Source organism: Talpa europaea (assembly GCF_964194135.1).
Source record: "Talpa europaea genome assembly, chromosome: 7".
Classification (NCBI taxonomy): Eukaryota; Metazoa; Chordata; class Mammalia; order Eulipotyphla; family Talpidae; genus Talpa; species Talpa europaea.
In genome coordinates this window covers 115,451,911-115,477,717 of record NC_140074.1, presented here as the reverse complement: position 1 = coordinate 115,477,717, position 25,807 = coordinate 115,451,911, and the positions used below count along the sequence as shown (strand labels likewise).

Genomic DNA, 25,807 nt, shown 5'->3' with positions numbered 1-25,807 from the left:
GTCTGGCAACCCCATCTTGTTTCAGCATGAAATACATTTACCTCGGGCCTCCCTGGTGGTGCAAGGGTTTAAGACGCAACCTATGAATTATCCACAGCCTCTGCAGCATGAGTTTGATTCCCAGCCAGCGAGGGAGCAACCCACATGGTGCAGCAGACCTCTCCTGACTCGCCCGCTGCTCCCCTTGGCAGTGTACTTCGGTCAATCTGCCTGTTCTGTTCCCCACTCTGTCTCTGGTGAATCCTCTCACCCCCCCATACCTCTGGCCTGTACCCCAGCTCTTGTATGCATAAATAAATATATCTTTAAAAAAATAAATATATCTACCTCATTGTGAAGCTATCACTTCTATGCATCTACAGAATGTTTGCATTTTCCCAAACTAAAACTCTCAGTCACAATGACTCCCCACACCACTAGGAAGCAACCTCCTTTCTGCCTCTATGAAGCTGACCACCACACAGTGTCCCATCTCATTCATACCTCCAACCTGAAAGTCCAACATTGGGCCTGGTACCAGCTTCTGGGTCTCCATACCCAAGCCTTTCCACACACCTCTGCATCAGGCTGTTGTTTTATCCCCAATTTAAAGCTGACCACAGAGGTAAGAAAAACCCCGTGACTTGCTCAAAGTCACAAAGTGAGCATGGATAGAACCTTGACCCGTGTTCACTGTGCCTACCTTGACCTTGGGTAAGTAACAAAACCTCTCTAGGTCTCAGTTTCATCCAGAAACACAAAGACAGTCCATGACATGCCTGTTCCTTGCAGGTGAATACAAGGGCCCAACAGAACACCCTCGGAGCCGGGCTTGTGGGAGAGATGTGGCTCCACAGCTGTGGTTCCAGGGTATCTGTGCTGGGAGGTCAGGAAGGAGGAACTTACCCCTCTCTTCCCCCAAGGACTGCCCCTCAGAGCTGGAAGTGCCTGTGAGAGCAGTTTCAACTTCTCACTTACTGTGGAGGCTCAGAGAAGAGAACGACTTTCTAGGGTCACACAGCAAGCTAGTGGCAGAGACTGCCATTCAGGGCTGGCCCCTAGGACTGGGACGCTCCACAGCACCCCACTTCCCTGGACCTGGCTATCAGGGTCAGTGAGTTAGTCTCATTAGGAAAGATATCCTTGCAGATCCAACTGGTCAGAAGCTTTCTTTTCTCCTTCCTTCCTTCCTTCCTTCCTTCCTTCCTTCCTTCCTTCCTTCCTTCCTTCCTTCCTTCCTTCCTTCCTTCCTTCCTTCCTAGAAGCTCTTGCTCCCCCCTCCCTTTTTTTTCTCTCTTATTCTTGCTTCTCTGTCTCCCTGCAGTATCCCCACGCAATCTGAAGTGTGGAGACCCGCCCCCGGAGCCAGGGTTTCAGGAGGATGCAGAGATCACTCAGAACATAAAGAAGGGCTCCTAGTCTTCTCAAGACCTCAGTGGAGTCAAAGTCCACAGATGGGGGTAAAGGTCTTCTCAGGCCGGGCCCAGCGAGTCTCTGCCTCTTCTGTCTGCCCCAGCTTACATCATGGGCTGTATGTCAGGAGAGAGGCCTTGTCCTGCCAAGGCCTTTCTCCCATTGCTCTCCTCTCCTCTGGGGAAAGAGTCAGGGCCAGGCCAGACAGGACCTGGCACATCTGCCACTGGTTCCCAGCACCACCTTTCCCAGCAAGAACCAGAGAGGGCAGTCACCTTCAGTCCTTCAGGCTGCTCTGCTCTTAGCACCCCACCCACACCTGGCTTCAGGGGACCCAGGAGGAAGGGCAGGAAAGAGTGAGTGATAAGGGCAGTGGGCTGAGCAGGGTCCCATTCTTTCCATACGTGCCGGGGGGCAGTGTCCAGGTATTGCCCTGGACACCCTGAACTAGCTGGGCAGACATGGCTTGAGGAACAGGTTCCAGTCCCTGATGCCCTAAACCCTGGATGGCAGGCCGAGGCGAAAGGTCAGAGGGAGGCTGCTGCACGGGACAGGAGTATCACCCGCGTCTCTCCTGCAACTGCAGAGCTGCGGGTCTCAGCCAGCTGCATCTCGGTGGTGTGGCGAAGCGGGTCACCCACCGCACGCTTTGTCTCCGACCCTTTGTCTCGGCTGTCTCCCCACCCCCACACGCCCTCTGCTCCAGTTGGCACACCTGGGAAGGGGGGCAGCCCCCCCACCCCAGGCTCCCTGGGCCGCTGACTCGCCGCCGAGGGGGGTGGGGCGCGTGACCCGAGCAGTAAATGCCGCCCACCGCGGTCAGGGCCGGCGGCTCCTCCTCTAGGAAATCTACGCCCGCTCGCTCAGGCCCTCCAGGGGGGTGGGGGACCTGCCTTGGGCTGCGAGACCGGGCAAACAGGGCGATTCTTGGAGGGTAAGAGGGAGAGGGCCGGGTCTGAAGGGAAAGTGGCCAGGAGCCGAGTCGCTTCCTTCGCGGCTCGCCCCGCCCCGTGGGTTCGAGTCCTCTGCACCCCATAGGCAGAGGCGACCCTCCCCGCCTCCCTGCTAGCTCCGTGCTCGCCCCGCCTCGGCTCTCTTTAAAAGTTGGCTCGCGCCGGGAAGCGGGGTGTAGCGAGCCATGGCTGTCTACATCGGGATGCTCCGCCTGGGGAGGCTGTGCGCCGCGAGCCCGGGGGTGCTGGGCGCCCGGGCCAGCCTCACTCGGGGTTGGCAGAAAGCGAGGTTGCAGGGCGTCCGTCTGCTGAGGTACCCGGAGCGGGAAGAAAGGCGGCGGGTCAGGCCCCGAGGGGGGACTTTGGGTGACCCTGTAAAGTTTTCTAAGGGGCCCCGATCCCACTCCGACAGGGAGTGAGTGGGGAGCACCTCTGGACGCTCTGGAGAGTAGGTGACCCACACGTAGCACCCAGGCAACAGGAAAAGCTGGCCTGGCGGGCTCAGACGGGGGCTGCTGCTGCTGGCCGACAGCGACCCTGTGCTCCTTCTGGCCCGGATTCTTTTCCTTCTTGGGCACACAGAGGGCCGGAACTTTGGGCCTTTAGAGCCTGGCCTGAGGGGAGATGCGGGGGGCCAGGGGAGATAGGGCTCTCTCTCCAGGATATTGCCTCCCAGCTGCACTCTCTTAAGAGATAAACTTGGGGATTTTCTGCCCGTTGTTCCCCACACGGGGCAACTAAGCGCAACAGCCTTCCCTTCTCCTGCTCACTGCTGACAAATACTAAGCTGCTCCTTGTTACCTACTTACCCTGGTCTGTTCTGATCTCAGGGCCACCACTGGGATGGGGCTGGCAGGAGGACGACATGAGTCCCCATAGCTGCTGCCTCTACAGCAGTATCTTAAATAATGCTGCCTTCCTATGAGACTGTGAATGTGAAAGTGTATTGCTTAAGCAGAGTTGTGTTCCCATGGACATTATCAGTGTGATTATTTTGGGGTTGGGGCAGCCTGGGTACCACTGAACCTCCTCTTTTGCCCCCCAGCTTGGGTTTGGTGAGTGGGGTTCCTGGGTTCCCTCTGAGAATGAATAGAGCAGAATCTCTGGTTCAGTGGCACAGGACAAATTTATAAAGGATGAGGAGACTTAGAAGAAATGCCTGTGTAGACCCAGGTGGGCAGAGACCTGCATGGCACATGGTGGTGTGGTGGGTGTGTATGCGCTTTGATAGAATTTAGTCCTTTTGGAATTCTTTTGTGGATAATTCCTTTGGTGTTGGGTTGGTTTTCTATAACCCACCTGATTTTCCTTTCTGTCCCCACCTCTGTCTCCATGAAAATTCCATCCTAAATTTCTCTACTCTAAGCTTCCATCACAGCCAAGTCAGGTATTCAGTCTGTGGTCAGGAGATGATTTGGTACATCAAATGGGGTGTGGGCTTTGGGAATGGAAAGGGAGACTTCTGAGCTGAATTTTTATCTTAGGAAACTCAGTTGGTTTTTTCAAAAAGTTGGAGAGGGAAGTAAACGCTTCTTTTGGCAGGAACACTGAGAGCACAACATTTTTAATTTGCTGGTTCCCGAAAGCTAGGAAGCCTGCAGTGCTTTCACATCACATGCCTCCTTTTCAAGGAAATCCCAGTGGCTCACGGTGGATCCGAGGATGGGATTGTGGTGAAGAGAGTTACATCTTTTCTAGCTAGTTCCCTCACTACCTTCCAGTGCCTCTATGAACAAACATCATCCCCCTCCCCTGGCCCCCAAGCCCCATCTCTATATTCCTGGGTGCTCCCTTAGACTGAGGGCTCCAAGGCAGTTACCCCCAAATGTATCATGTTTCTTTTTTTTTTTTTTTTTAAATAGAGGCATGCTTTATTTATTTATTTGTTTGTTTGTTTGTTTGTTTATACATGCACTGGGTACAGTCAGAAGCGCGGGAGGGTGAGCGAATTCACCAGAGCCAGAGCGGGGAGCAGAGCAGGCAGAAAGACCGAAGTACACTGCTGAGGGGAGCAGCGGGCGGCAGGAGAGGTCTGCGCGCCATGTGGGACCCTCCTCCGGTGGACCCTTCCCGGAGCAGCCGGGGATCGAACCGGTGCTGCAGGGGCCGCAGGCAGCTTCGCAACCCAGCGCTCAACCGCTGCGCCACCGGGGAAGCCCTGTACCATGTTTCTTGATGCTACATCAGGTCACAGTCCTGACCTTTGACTTTTTTGTATGTTATCAAAGCAGATTCCTTACCTACGATAGGTCTGTGATCTCTGGGGGGTAGGGCCCCAGGTCTCAGAGGAATTCTGACTCTGTCCAATTGTTCAGAGATAAGATTTCCCAAGTATTTGGCCTAATTCTTTTCAACCCTTACTTTCTTTTGTGCTTGTGTTATAACAGGCAGAATTCCATCAGGGAAGCAGGCATCACTCAGAGAGGAGGAGGGAAGTTCTTTATTTATGCCATTGGGCTTTGCAGCTTTATACCAGCAGGCCCAGAGGAGATCTCTCTCCAAATTCTGAGCCCGAGCAAGTAGGCTACAGAGTATTGACTAAAACTAGGGGTACAGTCATCTGGAAATGCATGACTCAGTGCATGTGGCCTTGAGGGTGCTATCAGTTGTTTCCTAAAACTTTCAATCTACAAGCTATATCCCAACTTCAGCTAATCAACAGGTCAGCCTGACGTTTTCTACTTCCCTTGAATCCTTACCTGCTGGCTATGGTGATTTGGCCTGATTCTTTCCTACTTTTCCCTTCAGAAACCCTCAAGAATTTTAAGCATTCAGCAGACATTCCTGAGAACATATATCAAGTACCTGGTGGGTGCTGTGGATAGAGGAGCCATAGAACCCAGGCCTCCAGGAACTTGCAGTCTGGTGGGGAGGACAGATAAGTCAAAGTGATCACTACTCATTCTAAGTGCCCTAAGAGAAATTTCCTGGATTTCTTTCTTTCTTTTTTTAAAAAAATTATTTATTTATGCGTACAAGAGCTGGGGTACAGGCCAGAGGTACAGGGGGGTGAGAGGATTCACCAGAGACAGAGTGGGTAACAGAACAGTGTATTTCATCAGTCTGCCTGTTCTGTTCCCTACTCTGTCTCTGGTGAATCCTCTCACCCTCCTGCGCCTTTGGCCTGTACCCCGGCTCTTGTATACATAAAATAAAATCTTAAAAAAAAAAAAAAAAGAACAGGCAGATTGACTGAAATACACTGCTGAGGGGAGCAGTGGGTGCGTCAGGAGAGGTCTGCTGCACCATGTGGGTCAGCTCCCTGGCCGGGGATTGAACTTGTGCTGCAGTGGCTGCAGATAGCTTCATAGAGCTGAGACTTACGCCCTTGTGCCACCAGGGAGGCCCAAGTTCCTGAATTTCTATTCCCCTCTTTTTCTAATCTGTGACATATAACCTGCTTTCTTGCTGTCCAATACCTTAGGCCTATTATTTTTCAGCTCCCCAGTTTTGCCTGTTAGGAAAGAACAAGAAATTTAAAGCCAAAGTGTCATGGATTGAAGCCCTGGCGCCTGCACCTAATCAAGGTGGGCGTATTGCTGTGAGCGTATTTTATAACCTCTGAGTCTGTTGAGTATTTGTTAATACTGCCACCTGTTCACTGCATGGATAAAGTCTTGCTCTTCTCCTCAGCCATTCTCTTGGAGCCTGCTCACCTCTGAGAACCTTCAAATGGTGTCTGGGCAGGAATTTCAACTGATTTGAAAGTAGGAGAGGATCTTCTCCTCAGTGGCCTCTTTCTTATACCTAGTTTTCTCTCCTAGATAGTTGTCAAGGTGGTAGCCTCTGCCTGGCCACAAGCCAGCCCCTGGTTCTGCTGGACACTCCCCTCCCCATTAGAACTGTCCAGGGCCTTTTTCCCAGAAGGAAAGAAGAATCTGACCATTGCTTTCCAGATCTCCCTAACCCCAACTCCTTTATTTTTGTCCACATACCTCCTTCCCTGAGGAAGGGGGATGGGCTAGTCTGGGGCTTTAGGTAGTCTTTTTTTTTTTTTTTTAAAGATTTATTTATTTATTTATACAAGCACTGGGTACAGTCAGAAGCGCTGGAGGGTGAGAACATTCACCAGAGCCAGAGCGGGGAACAGAACAGACAGACTGACGAAGTACACTGCTGAGGGGAGCAGCGGGCAGCAAGAGAGGTCTGTGCGCCATGTGGGACCCTCGCCCAGTGGCCGGGGATCGACCTGGCGCTGCAAGGCTACGGGCAGCAGCCCAGCGCTCAACCACTGCGCCACCGGGGAGGCCCACTTTAGGTAGTCTTGGAAGGAGGAATTCAATGCAGTTTGCTTGATGAACTTGAGATGGGCAGGCTTTCTCCAGATTGCCTCTAAAGTTGGCCAGGGACTACATTCCAGGCAGCTGTATGTGGGATGTTGGGGGCACTCAGAGTTTGGAAAGATGGAGAGCGGCTTAAGTCTCTCAGAATTGGGTCGTGATGCTCAGATCTGGGGTTCTTGTAATTTGATGCAGTTGGTTGGGGTAGAGGAGTGAGCTGGCTTCATGGATCACCATCTAGGGGGATGACTGTAATCAGGTGGGACCAGCATCAGAAACTATTAGATGCTGTCCCTATATGGGGGACAGCATGTATGAAGCCAGGAAATGTTTTTTGTGTTTTTTTAAAAAGATTTATTTATTTATGCATACAAAAATTGGGGTACAGGCCAGAGGTGTGGGGGTGAGAGGATTCACCAGAGACAGAGTGGGGAGCAGAACAGGCAGATCAACTGAAATGCACTGCTGAGGGAAGCAGCGGGCAAGCCAGGAGAGGTCTGCTGCGCCATGTGGGTTGCTCCCCAGCCGAAGATTGAACTGGTGCTGCGGCAGCTTTATAGGTTGCGTCTTAACCCCTTGTGCCACCAGGGATGCCCGCCAGGAAATGTTTTGGGTAGAAGCCATCATAGTTAACAAAAAGCACTTTTCATTATCCTAAAAAGATGAGTAACAAATGATTTGGTAATGACATCCCTCTGCATTCCACCAGGGAGCCTCCCATCTAAATCTAACAATAGAAAAAAATAGATAAACCGTGACCATAGATAGCTACAGAATTGGACTTTGTAATCAGCAAATGACACATTGATTTTCCTGTCTTGGATACAGTAGGTCTCCCGTATATTGGGGAAATATAAAGATGGTTGAATTTATTTTCACTGTTTCGACGCCAAAAGGGTCTCCAGCGGAAGCCCATAGGCCCCTTGATTCAAGGCAGAGAGGGTGCTGTGCCATTTAGGGATGTCAGTCAAATCAGGGAAGAGTCTGATGGGTAGGAGTGGAATTTGGGAAGACTTCTTAAGGAGGTTGGGATTTGAACCTGAGTCCTCCAACCATGCAGTTTGAAGTGTGGTCTACACACTTGTATGCAATCTTTCTTGTGCTTAAACTTTATGAGTCCTGGGTATGAAGCCCTCTTCACGTCCCCCACATTATTTTATTTATTCAATCCACAGACAGAAACTTTGGAGCCAGACAGAGATGGGTTGGAATGAACCACTTTCTAGCTGGTAGCTTTGGAACTTCTATTGAAATTGACTTTTCTCATGAGAAGATAGTGTGGTGAGGATTAAATGAGGTCACATAAGAAACTGCTTCACCCACAGCTTGAAACCAAGGAGAACTTCAACCCCTCACAGTGATGAGCTCTTCTACAAATAGTGCTTATGCAATACTGGCCTTCTTTGCACATTTCAGAGCTGACCCCAAAACCCACAGTTCACAGTTTAAGGATCCTGTTTGGAGAGTAAAAAGAAGATAGTTTTATCAGGGGAAACTAAACAGGTCCAGCTTGACAAACTGGCATTGGGATACAGGGCAGCTTTAAAAAAAAAAAAAAAGATTTATTTATTTATGCATACAAGAACCGGGGTGCAGGCCAAAGGTGTGGGGGGTGAGAGGATTCATCAGAACAGAACAGCCAGAGCTACTGAAATATACTACTGAGGGGAGCAGTGGGTGAGACAAAAGAGGTTTGCTGTGCCATGTGGGTGATCTACCTGGCCAGGGATCAAACTCATGCTGCAATGGCTACCGATAGGTTCATAGTGAAGAGACTTAACCCCAGGGAGGCCCAGCTTTTTTATTTTCTGATCATAGGTTGACTAAACCAAAGTAGAGTATGCAGTCTCAGCTCTTGAGTGGTTCTTGCTTGTAGGGGATAAATAATAGGTAGCAACAATTCTGCCAGATACCTGTCACTTCAGCTAGAAACACAAAATGTTTCTAGCTGACAAATCATGCTTTGTCAACCTTGTTGGCATTCCTGTTTTTCAGTTTGAGAATCAGGTGGCAGGGAAGCCTCACCTGACTACTTCTACCTGGGTATGGCTGAGGCAAGTCACTCCACCTTGAGTTCTTGGTCAAAAAGGTCACATGGCCAGGAAGCACTCATTTCTGCTGATGTAATTGCTAAGGAAGCTGATCTTTGAGCCTGCCAGAGGGCTGTCGTCAAGTGGGAGCCTTCATGTTTACCCCAAGTCCTGCTTTGCTGGAACCATAATGAACTCCTCCTAACCTCCCGACACTCTGATCCTCTCTAGTCTTCTGTGAGAACAGAGAGAGTGTGGACCCTAGAAAGCTAAGAACTGATCCCACCAAGGGGCAAGTGTCCTGAATCAGCCTCTGCCCCTGACTCCCACATGCTTGTACAAATGTCCCAAGGGAAAAACCCTCAGCATGGGTGCCTCCCATCCCATTATTTCAGGTTTTCAGAATTATCCTCATCTTAATGAGAGTTGCTGCACACAAATTCCTGTGCACTTTCTGTACATACCCACAAGCACATATGAAAATGGAAGCTTCTGCCAATACAGAGTACCTGGCTAAATCTTTATGTAGCTCTTACCACTCAGGAACTCCTTGTAAGCTATGTTCTCTATACGCTGTGAATTCCTTCAGGGAGGTTAGGTTGGGTGTGGAAGGGCCATGGAACTTTATGGTATAATTGCATACAGTAAAATGCATAAATCTTCAGTGTACAGTTTCATGGATTTAATAAAGGTATACACCCATTATTAGTCAACAACCCAAGATAAAGAATTTGTTGATCGCTCTATTATAGTGCTATTCATCCATCTATCTGGAACTGATATCATCTAGTAAGTTGACAGAATGACCAACACAAAGGCAAAGAGATGGGGTAGACTCTGTGGGTTTTCTAGAAACACAGAGTTGTTTCTTTGGCTACAAACATGGGAATCTACCAAAAATGTAATGTAGACATCAAGGGAATGGGCACTGTTCAAAAGAAATGCCCCAACATAGCAAAACTGGGCTACAGAGTTAACCAGCATGCAGTTGGCATCATTGTAAATAAAGGGCAAGGTTCTTGCCAAGAGAATGTATTAAGCATATTAAGCACTCTAAGAGCTGAGATAAATTCCTAAACTATTTTAAGGAAAATTATCAGAGAAAAAAAGGAAGCCAAAGAGAAAGAGAATTGGGTTCAGCTGAAGTGCCAATCTGCCTCACTCAGGGAAGCGCACCTTGTGAGAGCCCTGGGAAGGTCCTGAGCCACTAGAACCACTCCCTATGGATTCGTGGCATGATCTATACTGGGGGCAAGGCAGGGGGGCAACCTCTGAACTATCAAGGAAAAAAAGTGCTGATCAATTGAAAAAGAATGTAAGCCAATAAGTAATTTTAAGTTTTCTAGTAGCCATTTTTTAAAAAAGTAACAAGAAATAGCCATCTTGGGCTACCCACGTCGTGTGGCAGACCTCTCCTGTCTCGCCCACTGCTCCCCTCAGCAGTGTATTTCAGTCTGCCTGTTCCCCATTCTGTCTCTGGTGAATCCTCTCACCCCCCCCACCTTTGGCCTGTACCCCAGTTCTTGTATGCATAAATAAATAAATCTTTTTTTAAAAAGAAATAATACAAAGACAGATTCCATATACCCTTTATCCAGTTTCTCCCAGTGATGAGAGTCTGTAAAACTGTAGTTCAGTATCACAACCAGATGTTGACGTTGAGGCAATGGAGATACAGTATATTTCCATCACAAGGATCCTTCATGTTGCCCTTTGACAGCCCTCTCTGCTTCCCTCCTGCCCCACCTGCTTCTTAATCTCCAGCCATGTGTTATCTGTTTACATGATTTTGTGATTTCAAGATGTTATATAAATGGAGTCATGTAGTGTGTAGCTTTTAGGGTTTTTTTCACCCAGTATAGTTCTCTGGAGATTCATCCAGGTTGTTTGTGTATCAATAGTTCCTTTTCATTGCTAAATAGTACTCCTCATTTGGAGGGATGGCTGGCTTAACCATTGACCAAAAGAAGGACATTTGGCTTGTGAGTGCTGCAAGTAGGTTTTTGGGTGAACACAAGTCTTAATTTCTTTGGGATACTTGCCCAGATGTGCAACTGCTGGTTATTAGAAAACAAAATTCACAGATCTGGAGCTTTATTGACTTTATTAAACTGTTCATGAATGGGGCAGATTATGTGTAGGTTTACACAGGCTCACACAGAATGGAAGGAATTTTAGACAGAAAGCGGGCTTAACAAGGTTATTAGCCAAAAAAAAAAAAAAAAAAAAAAAAGTAGCTTTCCTCCAGAGAAGGAGAGAGGCTCTGAGGCGTATTATTGTTGCAGAGCAACCCCAATACAAAACGGGGTGCCTGACTGTGGGTCCTCACCCACGTGCTTAAAAGGACTTATCAATGCTCTACTGCAGGCACACGCGAAAGGTTCATAAAAGGTTTATTTACAAGGGAAGGGGAAATGAGGAAATGTACAGCTCAGGGAGAAAAGTGGGAGACAAAGTTTTAAATGAGTCCTACCCGATCCGCCAATCAGGAATCCCAAAATGGCGCTCTCAGAGTTCGCCGCCAGCCAGGAGCCGTGAAGCCAGGAGGCGAGCGATAGTGAGCCAGCCCAAGGGCCATGTGTTTGGTTCTTATATCCAACCTGGCTGCCCAACTCCACCCTCAGGTCCCAACCACCCTCCCTTTGGTGGTGACGAGATTTGTCTTTCCCAATGTCTTGATGGCTTTAGTCTGGAGTAGGGGTGGGGTCCACAAAGCCTGCATGGGATTAGCTTAGTACATCATTTCCCCCTAACAATTCCCCCCTTTCACTTATCATTTCCCCCTAACATTATCTCACTGGTGAGAATTAGAAAACTCCTCATGGAGTGGTTTAGGATTACATTTTGGGGACAGGTCGAAACTGCCATAGGTATTCAGTCTGGGTGGGGGCGGCATGGAGGACTCCGTGTTGGGTCTGTTTTACTCCATTTTTTTAAAATTTTATATATTTTTACATCAGTTTTCATTTTTGTACAATGTGTGCATTTTCATCTTGGTTATCGTCCCCATACAATTCCCACCCCCCTTGTTTTGATCCTACTCCCTCCTCCCCCACTATAGTGTGTCTCTAGTTTAGAGTTGCTTGTTGATTTTGATTTTTACTGTATTATAATTAGTCTTTTTCCTGATCCCTTATTTAGGTTTTATAAATTCCTGCTATGAATGAGGCCATCTGGTATTTTTCAGTTTCTTTCTGGCTTATTTCACTGAGCATTTTTAACCTGATTCATGTTGTAGTTTCAGTTTTTACAGAAATGGACAAACACTTCCAAACTGACTATTCCCTATTTCATTCCCACCAAAAGGTCTGAGCGAACAGCTTTCTTGCCTGCATGTGGCACTGTCCCTATTTTTTATTTTTGCCACCTGATAGGTGTAGAGTAATAACTTCTGCTGATCAGATATGCCTTTCTCAAGCAGCTCGTGGTGTGGACTGGTTCTTTGTGGCGTGTTCATTTACCCCCTGAATATCCTCGTCTGGGTAATGCCAAGTCATAAAGTCTTGCCCATTCTCCACGTGGTTGATTTATCTTTTCACTATTGAGTTTTCAGAGTTTTCTTTCTTTCTTTCTTTCTTTCTTTCTTTCTTTCTTTCTTTCTTTCTTTCTTTCTTTCTTTCTTGCTTGCTTGCTTGCTTGCTTGCTTGCTTTTCCTTCTTTTCCTTCTTTCCTTCTTTCTTTCTTTCTTGACCGAGGACTGAGGCTTGCCTGTCAGTGTAGCACATGAAATTCAGGGACAGGCTGGGGCTCTTCTTTATTAGAGAAAGTTAGTCTTGGCTCTGGTCCTTCACATAACAGGTTGTCTTAGTCTGCCCGTACCAGCAAGTCACGCTATCTTTTGAGGATTTTCAGTACCCATCTTGGGAGATCATCAAACCACTTGAAATTTTCCTCTTTAAAATTTCATCTGGAAAAAATTTTCAATACAATCCCATGATAAAATAGCAAACCTGTGTACCTACCACTCCAAAATAAAATAGAAATAGAAATCAAAGAAATATAAATCAAAGAAATAAAATGTCATGTTCAAGTCCCCTTGATAACTATCCCCAATCCATCCCTCACCAGAGCCACCATCAGAAATTTAATGCATGTCATATCAGAACAGGCATTTTGCTTTTAATAAATCCATCTAATATATAATATTGTCTCGAATCCATTTGAAGTATTATATTGTATCATTTGTAAAGTGCTTAGGATCATGTTATACAAGCAATAAGTGCTAGTAGTTTCCCATATTTTATATCCATAAAGAACTCTTAAGATGCTTTTATAGGGCCTCCCCGGTGGCGCAGAGGTTGAGCGCTGGGTTGCGAGGCTGCCTGGGGCCTCTGCGGCGCCGGTTCGATCCCCGGCTGCTTCCCGGCCACCAGAGGAGGGTCCCGCATGGCGTGCAGACCTCTCCTGCCGCCCGCTGCTCCCCTCAGCAGTGTACTTCGGTCCTTCTGCCTGCTCTGCTCCCCGCTCTGGCTCTGGTGAATTCTCTCACCCTCCCGCGCTTCTGACTGTACCCAGTGCATGTATAAACAAACAAACAAACAAACAAACAAAGAAAGAAAAAAAAAATGCCTCTATAAAAAAAAAATAAAAAAAACTATTAAAAAAAAAGATGCTTTTATAATTTTAGCAAAAATTATACCAGCAATATGCTTTTGGCATCTGTTTATGTTGACACCTACAGATCTAGGGTTTTTGTTTTACCTACTGTAGAGTAGTCCATGGTATGATTATGCCTCTAGCAGTGCCATTGCTGTGTTAAAAGAGTTTCATTTTCAGCTTTTTCTAGAAGTTTCCCTGAAATGGCTGTGCTACAGTATTGCTGAATTTGCTGAAAGTTAAAATTTTACTACTTTGGTAGGGGCAAAGGGTGTCTTGTGCTTTAAATTTACATTTCCTTGATGACAGTGAGATTGAGCATTTTTTGAAATGTCTTCTGTGACTATCCTGTTCATGTTCTTTGCTTTGTATCATGTTAGATTATTTGTCCTTATTGATTTGTTTTTTTTTAAATACAGGCAAAATACTATTCCCTTGTCCATTATATATAAAATCAAATTTATCAATTTCATTTGGCTGCTTGTCTTCTAGCTTTGTTGATGGTTTATGTTTTCCTTAGGGCTTAACAGTCAGCCTGGAATCAAATGCCTGTGGGGGAAGGGCAGAGCCTGTACACCACTTGGAACAAAAAGCAAGCTATTGCTTTCAATTTCTTTTCTAAAGCTGCCTTGCTGGTGCCTGGCATGGCAACTTGCCCAGGGGAGCAGTGGTCAGTTGCAGCATGGGGGTGTTCCTGCACTTCCACTGACCATGGCATCTTGTCATCTCCCTTCCTGGTGGCTTTTGAAAGGAGTAAGAGGACTTGCCCAGGACCTGGGATAATCTCAGCCTCCAGCAAGTGCAGGGTCCACCTATATGATTTTGGCTCAGATCCTGAGTGCCTCTACCCAGGAGGAAAAACAAACAATTTTTCCCAAAGTAGATTCTGCAGACCTGTTTGCTGTGGTGTCTCCATCATCCCTGCCTTCCATGGCTCCTCCAGAGCACAGCTCTGCAATGGTCTCCGCCTGACCCTGTGAGAACAGTGTGATCTTTGGTGCCCATAGCAGCCCCGACTTTTGTTGCTGGTTCTAGAATGTCACAAAATGCCACAGCTGTTGCACTTGGAGTTGCCCAGAGAAGCCAGTCCATACTTTCTGTCCAGGTCCTGCTGACAGGTCAGGCACAAGGCTTTCCAGGTTGGGGTAACCATGGGGCCAGGCAGACTAATGCATGTTGTATTGTGCCAGGAGAAATGAGCAGCAGCCATGAGAACAGGCCGGCAAGGTCAGAGGCAGCAAAGAAATGAATCCAATAACACAAGAAAATCACCAAAAAGGACTAGCATGTTTGCGGGCTGAGAGGTGGGGGCCCAGTAGAGGTGGCTACTGATACGACCCTTCAGGAGGTTACGCTCTGTGGGCCTGTAACACTCAGAGGGCCCCATCACCCTCAGGTTTGCCGCTCCAGACCCCACAGTACATACAGAGAGGGATCCAGGGCTGCCACCCACCAGAGTTGGGATCTCATGAAGATGAATCTCTCGCTTCCTCATCCATAGAAAGGAATGATCCTTCTTATAGATGATCCAAGGCCAATGTGAGGCTCATAGAAGACGAACATGGAAGCCCATTGCAAACCATAAACTGCTATGTAGATTCATTCTGTATTGGATGGAAGCCTTGGAAGCCAGGCTGTGCAGGGTTTGAATCCCAGCTTGGCCACTGGGCTCACTGAACTTCATTCCTGCATGTGTACAGTGGCTGTGTTTCTTGGACTTGGAGGGTGATGCAAATCACAGATCTTGTGTGTGGATTATTTAGAAGAGAGCTGGCATGGGATTTACCAGAACATATTACTCTGCAATGTACTTTTTAACCCAATATATAATAGATGTTTTCCATATATTTATTAAATATATAGTTTTTTTTATTTTTTAATGACATAGTGTTCCATTGTATAGATGCCCCATAATTTACTTAGTTCCTTACTAATAGTAATAATTTTTCCCACCAATTCTTTGCTAAGCAGCAATTAATGTTCTTATTTATACCTTTAAGCATTCATTAAGTTTCTTAAATTAAAGAGTCCTAAAAGTAGAATCACCAATCAAAGAATATGTATATTCAAACATTAATAGGTATTAAATCTGAAGGGATCCAGATTTGGAACATCCTCTATAAAAAAGAATATAAAATTACAGATACCAAACCCAATGAGAATTGAATATTGGTATAGGATTAGAAAAGAATTTGCTATAAATTGTTGGTGACTTGAAGATTTAGTTGCTTTTCTCATAAGATTTTTTAGGCAATTTACCAGAATTGCTGACATATAAATGCTTCTTGATCTGCAATCAGCCTCCTTTCTCCCATTTCCAGAACTCCAGCATGAGGGTGAGTTGAGGAATCCTGAAGCATGATATTCATACATTTCATGGCTTATATATGTATTTTTTAAGATTTGTTTTTATTTATGCATACAAGAACTAGGGTACAGGCCAGAGGTGCAGGGGGTGAGAGGATCACCAGAGAAAGAGTGGGGAGCAGAGCAGGCAGATCCACTGAAACACACTGCTGAGGGAGCAGCGGGCGAGACAGGAGAGGTCTGCTGCGCCATGTGGATCACCTCCCTGGCCAGGGATCGAACTCATGCTGCAGTGACTGGGGATATCTCAATAGCACTGAGACTTTAACCCCTGCACCCACCTCCCCCCCACACACAGGGAGGCCCCAGCTTCTATACTTATTACCTTAAGAAAAAATCCTGGACCCATTCATACTCTGGTTCATTTCTCCACATTCTTGCCAACATTTTTGTTTTTATGTTGAAATTAATAGCCATTTTATTAACAGAGAGCTTTATTTAGGCATATCCAGGGGAGCCTTATAATCCACGTGCTCTCTTCTAAGTATCCCCCTTTTCTCAGGATAAGCTCTCTTACTGAGTGCATGGAGTTAAGAGTACAGGGTGCTGGCTCCAGTGGCAAAGACAATCTCTTATTTAGCTGAAACTAAGTGAGGCATAACCACCATGCCTTTGAGTACTCCTTAGCAAGAGTACGCTTGGAATTTTAATATTGACCGCAGCAATCTTTGGTTTTGGCAGATGATTACTGATTTGCTGTATTTTCCTCTCTTGTGGCTGTTCATTTATGACAGTGTTGGGAAGATTGAATGAATTTTTTGAAATCATAACTTTTTGGACTTGGTGACATAATAATATAGATGAATGAGCAAAAAAGACTATTTTAAATACTAGCTACTAACAGGTCAGAGAGTAGGGCTCTTTCTTTGTCCCTGCCCTTTGTCTGCAAATATGCGCATGCACGCACATGTACACACATGTACACATTTTTTTTGGCTGCCTTTGAAAATAAGTTATAGACGTCATAATATAAATGTTTACATCTTTGTCAATCTCTAGGGGAACAAATACCTTAAGGCAGTTTTGCTTTGGTTTGTGACGTGGACCTCTCCTGTCCTTACTAGCCATTTGTCTTCCTTCTAATGTTACTTTGAGGCAGATTTATTCACTTAGGTTTTGTGTGTCACTTGGTCTGTTTTAGTGGAAAGCTGTTTGTGATCCAATTGATGAAACTGCTTTAATCAACTTTTATTCCAGCGTCTTGGACAAGGTGCTTAACTTCTCTTATCTCCATTTGCAAAACCTAGATAAAAGCACCCAGGATGATCTGCCTGCAAAACCGGCAAGGCAGCTTTGCATTAGAAGGTGCTCAGCGTTCCCCACTTCAGCCCACACTCCCTGCAGGGGAATGACTCCTGCCTGCCTTCCCCACTGAGAGTGCCCATCTTTTTCATAAAACAGAATCATTACCCTCCAGACTTGTCATTAAGTCTCTATAGACAGATCTGGAAGTTACTTTGTAAAGCAGATCCTTCCTAGGTGGGTTCTAGTTTCCCACTGGTGCAGTATCCTCATGGGGGGGAGGGGGGCGGTGGTGTGTGTGTGGGGGTGCTGCCTTTTAGCCCAAAGCCTCAGGCCCAGTGAACCATATTGTAAAGAATAGGCAAGAGTCATAAGCTGCTGTGTGCTCCCCTCCTGGAGAACATGACTGTATGAAATTGGGTGGCTGGGGCCAATCATCTCAGTTTACTGTGGGGTGGTGCACGAGAGTGGGGAGTGGGTGGGAATGGGGGGTGGAGGGGTATGGAGGATGGAAGTGGGGGGACAGGAGGGTGGGGGGAGGAGGACAAGTCTCCTCTCCAGCATCTGTCAGCCCTCTCTGAAGGAAACTCCTGTCACATTCAAAACTGACTATTTCTTTTCTTGAATAATTTCTGAAAGCGAGAACACGAACAGATGTGTCTGCTTGCCTTTCCCAGTGTTATTTATTAATGTGTGTAGGTATTTTGCACCAAAGTGATACAATCACTTTTATTTTTATGACAGAATAGTAACTAAATGTCCCAGTCCATCACTAAATTGAGTTTATGAATTATGACTATATCAACTCTAGCTTAGGCCCTAGGAGCGTTTTCTTTTAAATTCTGTATTAAAGGATACCACCAATTTAGAAAAAGTACACAAATTTTAAGTGCTGGCTTGCTGAATTTTTGAGAAACTGAACACCCTATGTAACCATTGGCCACAGGCCACATGTCTATTCTGTACATATAAATGGAATTAGACCATATGCACAACTTTCTTTCTGACTCCCTTTATTTAACACTTAAAAAATTAGTTTCTTTCATATCCTTGGGAGTAGTCATTGCTCATTTGCTCTTATTACCATGCAACATTGCATATAGTAAATTTCCATTCATTATCTTCTCCACTGTTGATGATTATCAGAGTAGTTTCTCTATTGGAGATAATACAAATATTCCTGTCCCTGTCTTTTGGTGAGCACATATATGATTTCTGTTAGATATAGATGAAGGAAAGGAATTATGTATAATTCACTCAAGTTTAGTAAATTAATGGATGTGTGCACCCATTATCACAGTCAAATTTAGAACATTTTGATTACCTTAAAGAGAAGACCTAGGCCCTAGTTCTAACCTCCCTATTCCCCATCTGCTCCCCCCAACCCCAGCCCTACACAACTACTTTATTTACTTTCTGTCTCTACAGATTTGCCTGTTTCCAACATTTCATCTATTTGAAATGATACACTGTGTGATTTTCTGTGAGTGGCCTCATTTTTTTTACTTAGCCTAATTTTGCAAGGTCCATCCATGGTGTAACCGGTATCAGTACTTCATTCCTTTTTATGGCCAAGTAATATTCCATATTTCATCAAACTATTCATCCATTGCTGACATTTGGTTTTCTGCACCTTTTGGCTGTTGTGAATAGTTCTGCTATGAACATGAAGACATCTTTTGGGTATGTACTTAGGAGTGGAATTGTTGTGCCATGTGGCAATTGTTTAACTTTTGGAGACCTGCCAAACCGTTTTCCATAGTAGTTGCACTGTTTTACTTTCCTACCAGCAGTGCACAAGGGTTTCAGTTTCTCCCCAAGCTCACTAAACCTTGCTGCTTGGCTTTTTTGATTATAGTCTTCCTAGTGGGTGTGAAGTGGCATCTCATTATAGCTTTAATTTGCATTTCACATGCTTATTGGACTTTCATGTATCTCCTTTGGAAAAATGTCTAATCCAGTCCTTTACCCATCTTTTTTAATTAGGTCGTTATTTGTGTTATGTATAATTCACCCATTTGGTCATTTAGTCAAGCATGTCTAACATTCCAACTATAGTGAACAGAGTAGTTTCCAACAATGAAAAGTGAATTCTTAAAAAAAAATCCTGTTTTCTGACTTCTTTTGTGAAATCAGATTTGCAGCATATCTTGACCTGAATTCTCACCTGCCAAATCTCTGCGTGTTCCTCAGATGGGTCTGAGCTGGGTCTCTCACTCCTTCTTGGCTGATTTCCTTAGCTTTGCTCCTACCTGCCTTTCACAATTCTCACTTCAAGTAGCTGAAGGCCTCACTAAATATTTACTTTGGTTCTATGAATTGGGAGCAACTGAGACTCCAGCTCCTTAAGTTTCCCACCCACATTAAAAAAACCCAAAAACAACCCCCCCACAACTTTTCCTAAAAATTTTCCTAAAATTTAAAAGGAATGGCCGCCACTTTGTTTAAAAATAGAAAAAGAAATGGTGCCCCTTTTGTCCCAGGCATTTGGAGAATATTCTGGAAAGGAAGAAAGTAGAATCAGTACTCTTTTAATACCTGGGCTTTCAAAATGATGGTGGTCCTTATGTTTATGAGTAAACTGCACTACTATGGGTTCAATTAGTAAAACATTGTAGACAAAGTCAAACTGAGATTATACAATTTTTATGATTTTTATAAGGCATACACCCAAAGCCTAAAGAACAGAATTACCCATCCTACTCAGGGTGGGGTGTCAAGAGATACAACTGTAAATGCCAGAGCATTTACTTTTGTTTTTTTTTTAAGGATTTATTTATTTATGCATACAAAAACTGGGGTATAGGCCAAAGGTGTGTGGGGGTGAAAGGATTCACCGGAGACAGAGTGGGGAGTAGAACAGGTGGATTGACTGAACTACACTGCTGAGGGGAGCAGCAGGTGAGACAGGAGAGGTCTGCTGTGCCATGTGGGTCTCCTCCCTGGCGGGGGAGCGAACTCATTCTTCAGTGGCTGCAGAGAGGCTGTGTCTTAACCCCTTGTGCCACCAGGGAGGCCCAGAGCGTTTACTTTTGATTCTCTGCTTCAGGCTCAGCTGAAGTACCAGCTGAATGGACCTCTTGGCCTCTTTGCACTTTAGCTTCCTTACCTGGAGACTGCAAGTCCAGAATTGCCACCTGTTAGAGATGCCCACTCTTGCCATGGCTTAAAGGAGAGGGGAGTTTCTTTTTCTGGGAGACAGCCAGTTTGTGGCTGGCATGGTCGACACTGCTGTGAGGCTCCAGGCCCCTGCCTTGTTACTCAGGCCCACCATGTGGTCCAGGATGCTGCATTCTTTTCCTGCCATCGGCAAAATTCTAACCAGTAGGAAGAAGAAAGAGAAGAATGAGGAGATGCCCCTTTAAGTATTCTTCTCAGAAACCATACACACAACCTTAAATCCCTTGGCTACAACTTCACCTCTGAGCCAGACCATATGCTGGAGGAGTTTGGAAATGTGGTATCTATTCCATGGGGCTGTGGCCAGATAAATATCTGAGGATCTGTTAGGGGCAAGTAGACCATTGAGTGTCTCTATCACTGCACTTATCAGAGAAAACACAGGTGACAATTGAAGTGGATTTTTTTCCCCTCTGTAAATCAGCCTGTTGATTTGCCAGATGGATCCAGAAGGCCACTGTATAGCCCAAGGACCAGGATAAATTAGTGTAAAACTAGGTTCCAAAGTCAATAAAAGCCTTGGTCAATATGAGAACAGAAGAGGCCTGCTGGGAGGCTGAACCCCCTGCCTTTTATTGACAGCACAACCATTTTGGGGACTGAGATCTGCACTCTGCTGTCTCCTAATCCAGCTGTTGACTTGTAGAAGGTGACCTGCTGGGCCTTCAAGTCTCTTTGTACATAAAATTTTTTTTTAACTTCAAAAATAGGGCCACCCTGGTGGCCTAAGTGTTAAGTCTCAGCACTACCTTCCAGACATGCACCCCCCAGCCCCCCTAGCAAAGCAGCCTGAGTTCCATCCCTGGCCAGGGAGCTGACCCATATGGCACAGCAGACCTCTCCTGTCTGTCCCGCTGCTCCCCTCAGCAGTGTATTTCAGTCGATCTGCCTGTTCTGCTCCCCACTCTCTCTGGTGCATCCTCTCGCATCCACACTTCTAGCCTACACCCCAGTTCTTGTATGCATAAATAAATAAAAGAAATAAAAATATTACATTAAATGAATAATTCTTTTAAAAAAAACAAACTTCAAAAATAATAAATAGGTACAGTATGGAATTAACAACAAGTGGTAGAAAATTCAGCCAGGGATTTCTCTCTTACCTCCTCTGCTCAAGCGGCCTCAGTCTAGCCTGGAAACACAGCCTCAACATGTGCTGCCAGTGTTTTCCATCAGCACGAGAAGGACAGAAACTTCATTAAGTTGCACTGAATGTACTTCCTTGAATCAGTTATCCAAGACGACTACCTCATAGCAGAAGCAACATACAAAGTACAAAGTTCTTTGTACATAAAATTTAAAAGAAAAATTCAAAAATAGTAAATAGGCACATGATGAGATTAACAACTAGTAGAATAATTTTAGCAGTATACTATAATGAAAGTTTTGTGAATGTGATCTTTCTCAAACTGGCTTCCTATTCACCATCTTTTTGGACTGCCTTTGGCCACAGTAGCTGAAACTGTGAAACATGAAGTCCTGATTAGGGGAGAGGGTGGAATTCACCAGTTTATCCTCAGGAACCCAGCTGCAACTGTTTTAAATTTTATTTATCTGTATTTGAGATTCCACAAGTGAGATCAAGCAGTATTTGTATTCCTGTGCTGGTTTATTTCACTTAGCATAATGTGGTTCAGCTTCTTCCATGTTGTTACAAATGGACTTAGGCTTTCCCCCCCAAGCTGTCTTAAAGTTAAAGAGGAAATGTATTGGCTTCTGAGAGTACAAAGTCCAGAGGTGGGTAGACTTCTCTGGGGGGCGGGCCTAGGGATTCGGCAGCCTCAGGATGAAATCTGTCACTATGTCTCCCTGTTTCTGAATCCATCACCCTCTCTTCGTCTCTCCTGACTTTCTCCTGTGTTGGCTTCTTCTTAAGCAAGTTGTGTCCACAGCCCTGCTCTTTCACTGGAAAATAACCACTGATCCAACCCCCAAATTTTATTTGTGGGAAGCTGAAGCCTAGAGAGAAGAGATCCTGTATTTTAATTTATTTTTTTATTATTTTTTTTAAGATTTATTTATTTATGCATACAAGACCAGGGTACAGGCCAGAGGTGCAGGGGGTGAGAGGATTCACCAGAGACAGAGAGTGGGGAGCAGAACAGGCAGATCTATTGAAATACACTGCTGAAGGGAGCAGCAGGAGTGTCAGGAGAGGTCTGCTGGGCCATGTGGGTAGCTCCCTGACCAGGGATTGAACTCATGCTGCAGTGGCTGTGTATAGCTTCATAGGTTGCGTCTTAACCCCTTGCACCAGCAGGGAGGACCTATTTTAATTTAGATTCTCCTAAGAACAAGGACTTGAGGAGCAGGACAGGAAGAGAAGCCTATATGGGGTGATTTATTAAAGTCTTCATCCCAGCCCACACGGGATTACCCATCGGGACCTCTGAGAAGGCACAGATGCTCCAAATGCAGAAGGGGAAGCCTGAGAAAGTTCCTGAGCAGACAGCACCCCCAGGGAACATGCATTCTGTTGGGTTCTGAAGCTAGCAGTGCACTGCAGAGATGTGACCTGGGACACTGAGGTGTCTGCCTAGGTGTCCTGACATTTGACAGCCCCCGGGGGTGAGACCTGAGACAGATGCTACCCCAGCCTGTGCTGCAGAGGTGTCCTCACCCCAGGCACTCAGACTCACCTCCCCAGTGCTCAAGCCTCCCTGCCAGTCCACACTGGCACTCACCCTCCTCTTCCATGTATAGAGAAACCCTGTTTTGTTGCCCTGGTCCCCACCACATATCTGTATGTTCTAGAAATTCTCTCCCACAAGCCATATGTGGTCAATTAACAAAAGATAGGCCTGGCCTTTTTAGCACAACTGCAGAATTGAGATATTGGGGTTGGCCCTGAAGCTATTTGTGCACTGCAGAGATGGGAACCACCAGGGCACACCCACCCTCTCTGACAGGAACAGACCTGTCGCACTCCCACAGAGGCAGGATGGGAGTCAGCAGCTGAGGGCAAATGAGCACACACAGTCTAAGCTGGCAGGTGATAGTTGGAATTTTTGTTTTTGTTTTTGTTAATCAGTAGACTTTTTTTTAAGTACGGTTTTTGAGCTATAGACTAACTCCGATGATAGTCCATATAATAGATACACCTACCAGAGGCAGGCGATTCTTCCAGTTATTAATATAGTGTGTGGCACTGTTTTAGTGTCGTGCTGTTAGTTAATGGATTGATACCATCTGTTATTATTGACTATTTCCATGGTTTGATGTAAGGTTTAGTCCTCATGTTGGACAATCCCATGCGTTTTGTCAAATACCCAGGGGCCTTTTTATCAGGAGGGAGCAGTGTCTAGCGTGAGTCTCTTCTTGGCCCACAGGTCAACTTTCTGCTTGGTCAAAGCAGCAAGATTTAACTCAGTTTCCTTTCAAGAGGTTTCGGTATCAAGACTTCAGGTGGCTCTTCTAGGTAGAAACTGTTTGGGGAAAAGAATCTTCTCTCTGATAAAGAACAGGAAATCAGCTCAGGGTTTGGCTTTTCCAAGGATGAAGCAGCCTCTAAATATAATGGTGATGGTTCCTGGGGGTGGGGTAAGGTCAGTTTCTGGAGTGGTCCCTAACATGTGAGCAGCCAACCTCCCAGCTGGGTGTGCTAAGCCCTGGTGTCAGAGGTGGCCAGCCTGATACAGGCAAGTCCATACCTCTGTCCCCAACAGTTCCAGGGAGGAGGATCACACTGCAACCCTGCCCATCGGAGGCCTCAGCTACGTCAGGGGCAGAACCAGTTTGCGACTAATCAACAAGACGGTGGGACAGTGCCTCGAGGACACAACACAGAAGTTCCCTGACCAAGAGGCCTTAATCGTCTCCCACGAAAACGTCAGGTTGAACTTCACTCAGCTCTTGGAGGAGGTAGGTCCTGATCGTGAATCCTCAAAGCAAACAGGTGCTAACTCTCAGGTAGAATGGCCAGAGCCTCAAGGTGGCACCTGGCTTTGGGGACAGGGTGCTGGAGCTGCCTGAGATGCCCAGGGATGTCAGGAGAAGGGGAAGGGCTGAGGCAGAGGTGGTCAGGATGCCACCTGTGTCAGTCGCTACTGAGGCACTGCTTATGATATATATTCCCAGGCTCCATTCCAGAGGTGCCAAGGCCTTGGAATTGTCTGTGCCTTCTTCCTAGGTGGTATTGATGCGAACCCCTGGGCCAAAGGCTGGCGTGAGAGGTTGGGTTCCTTTCTACTTTGCCTGCATCTCCCCTGTCCATCCTGTCTGTTTACACCAGGTGAACAAAGCTGCTTCTGGACTCCTAAGTATCGGCCTCCGCAAGGGCGACCGCCTGGGCATGTGGGGCCCCAACTCCTACGCATGGGTGCTCATACAGTTGGCCACTGCCAAGGCGGGCATCATTCTGGTGAGGAGGGGCAGCCTGGCACAGTTGGGGGGTCTTATTCAGGGAGAGCCCGCAGGCTGTTGGCCCCAGAACCAAACCAGTGCCTGGCTGGTTTCAGACCAGATAGTACTTTCTCCTGAAGTCTTCCCAGGAGGCCCTGGGGTGTAGGCACTGCCTCTGTCTACACAATGTGTCTACACAGTGCATCTGAACCTCCAGATGTGGAGGCACATCAAGGGGGACAGGGGCTGCAGAGGACACTGGCACTCTTTTGCTATCTCCTCCAGGTGTCTGTGAACCCAGCCTACCAGTCTTTAGAGCTTGAGTATGCTCTCAAGAAGGTAGGTCCCATTGCTGGGAGAGGCGCCTGGCCACTGCCTGGCACAGGGGTCTTCCGATTGTCATAGAGGGCTGAGGGCATGGGGAGGGCATGCACAGGTGGGTGACAACCAGTGCGTCTTTGGGCTGTGTGTGGGAGGATAGGGCACACCAGCTGGTGCATGTGCTTAGGGTGACACGCGTCTGTGGGGGTAGTTATGGGCTTTGTCTATACGTGTTAAATGGTAGTGCATGCGCATGTGTGTAGGGGGTAGTATGTGTGAGTTGGGGTGTGTGACCAGAAGTGATGTGCATGTATCAGGGTAGTGGTGATATGTATGAGAGACAGCAACTCTTCCTGAGGACCCCCCAAAGACCAGTCTGGGGCTTCCTGCTGACTAGAAGTGGGGGCCTCTGCTTCCACAGGTGGGCTGCAAAGCCCTCGTGTTCCCCAAGCAGTTCAAGACTCAACAGTACTACGACATCTTGAAGCAGATCTGTCCAGAGCTGGAGACATCCCAGCCCGGGGCCTTGAAGAGTCAGAGGTGGGAGTGTTCCGGTTTGGGAGGAGAGTGTTGTGCAGTATCCCGGCCCCTCATTTCCTATCCAACCCCAGGGATGAAGCTGGGATCTCGCAGAACCCTCTTACCCTCCCTCAGCCTCTACTCTCACCTCAGCCTCTACTCTCACCATCTCCCTGCCCCAGGCTCCCAGACCTGACCACCGTCATCTCAGTGGATGCCCCTCTGCCAGGGACCTTGCTCCTGGACGACGTGTTAGCAGCTGGCAGTGCCGAGCAGCATCTGGCCCAGTTCCGGCACGTCCAGAAGTTCCTGTCCTGCCATGACCCCATCAACATCCAGTTCACCTCGGTAGGGCTGAGTGCTCAGGCCCCGAGCCCACACTGGCATGCTGACCCTTGGCCCCGTGACCCTTCCCCAAGTGTAGGGGGGTAGCGAAGGTGGTCAGGAGTATAGGCACCCTTCCCCATGGGGTGGCCTTAGCTGTCCTCTTTGCCCTGGAAAACATCAGCACTGGGTGCTTGTCACTTGCTGCGCCCCCTAGGCCTTTCGTCCCTAGCATCTGCCCTGGGGGGCAGATGTCCTGGGC

General features: G+C 46.8%; 1 protein-coding gene across 3 annotated transcripts in view; it reads left to right on the top strand.

Moving 5' to 3' along the window:
• Positions 1–2,530: 2,530 nt before the first annotated feature.
• ACSF2 (acyl-CoA synthetase family member 2) overlaps positions 2,531–25,807 on the top strand; it is a gene marked incomplete at its 5' end in the record, with an annotated part of 33,551 nt that continues 10,274 nt past the window's right edge. Inside the window, 6 exons of one of the 3 annotated variants that reach the window (XM_084237717.1) lie at positions 2,531–2,658; positions 23,706–23,901; positions 24,272–24,385; positions 24,691–24,720; positions 25,124–25,242; positions 25,404–25,569. In XM_084237717.1, the coding sequence (XP_084093843.1) occupies positions 2,531–2,658; positions 23,706–23,901; positions 24,272–24,385; positions 24,691–24,720; positions 25,124–25,242; positions 25,404–25,569 (753 nt within the window). Of the gene's footprint in view, positions 2,659–23,705; positions 23,902–24,271; positions 24,401–24,666; positions 24,721–25,123; positions 25,243–25,403; positions 25,570–25,807 lie in introns of all 3 variants that reach the window. The other 2 variants (XM_084237716.1, XM_084237718.1) reach the window with 2 other exon arrangements.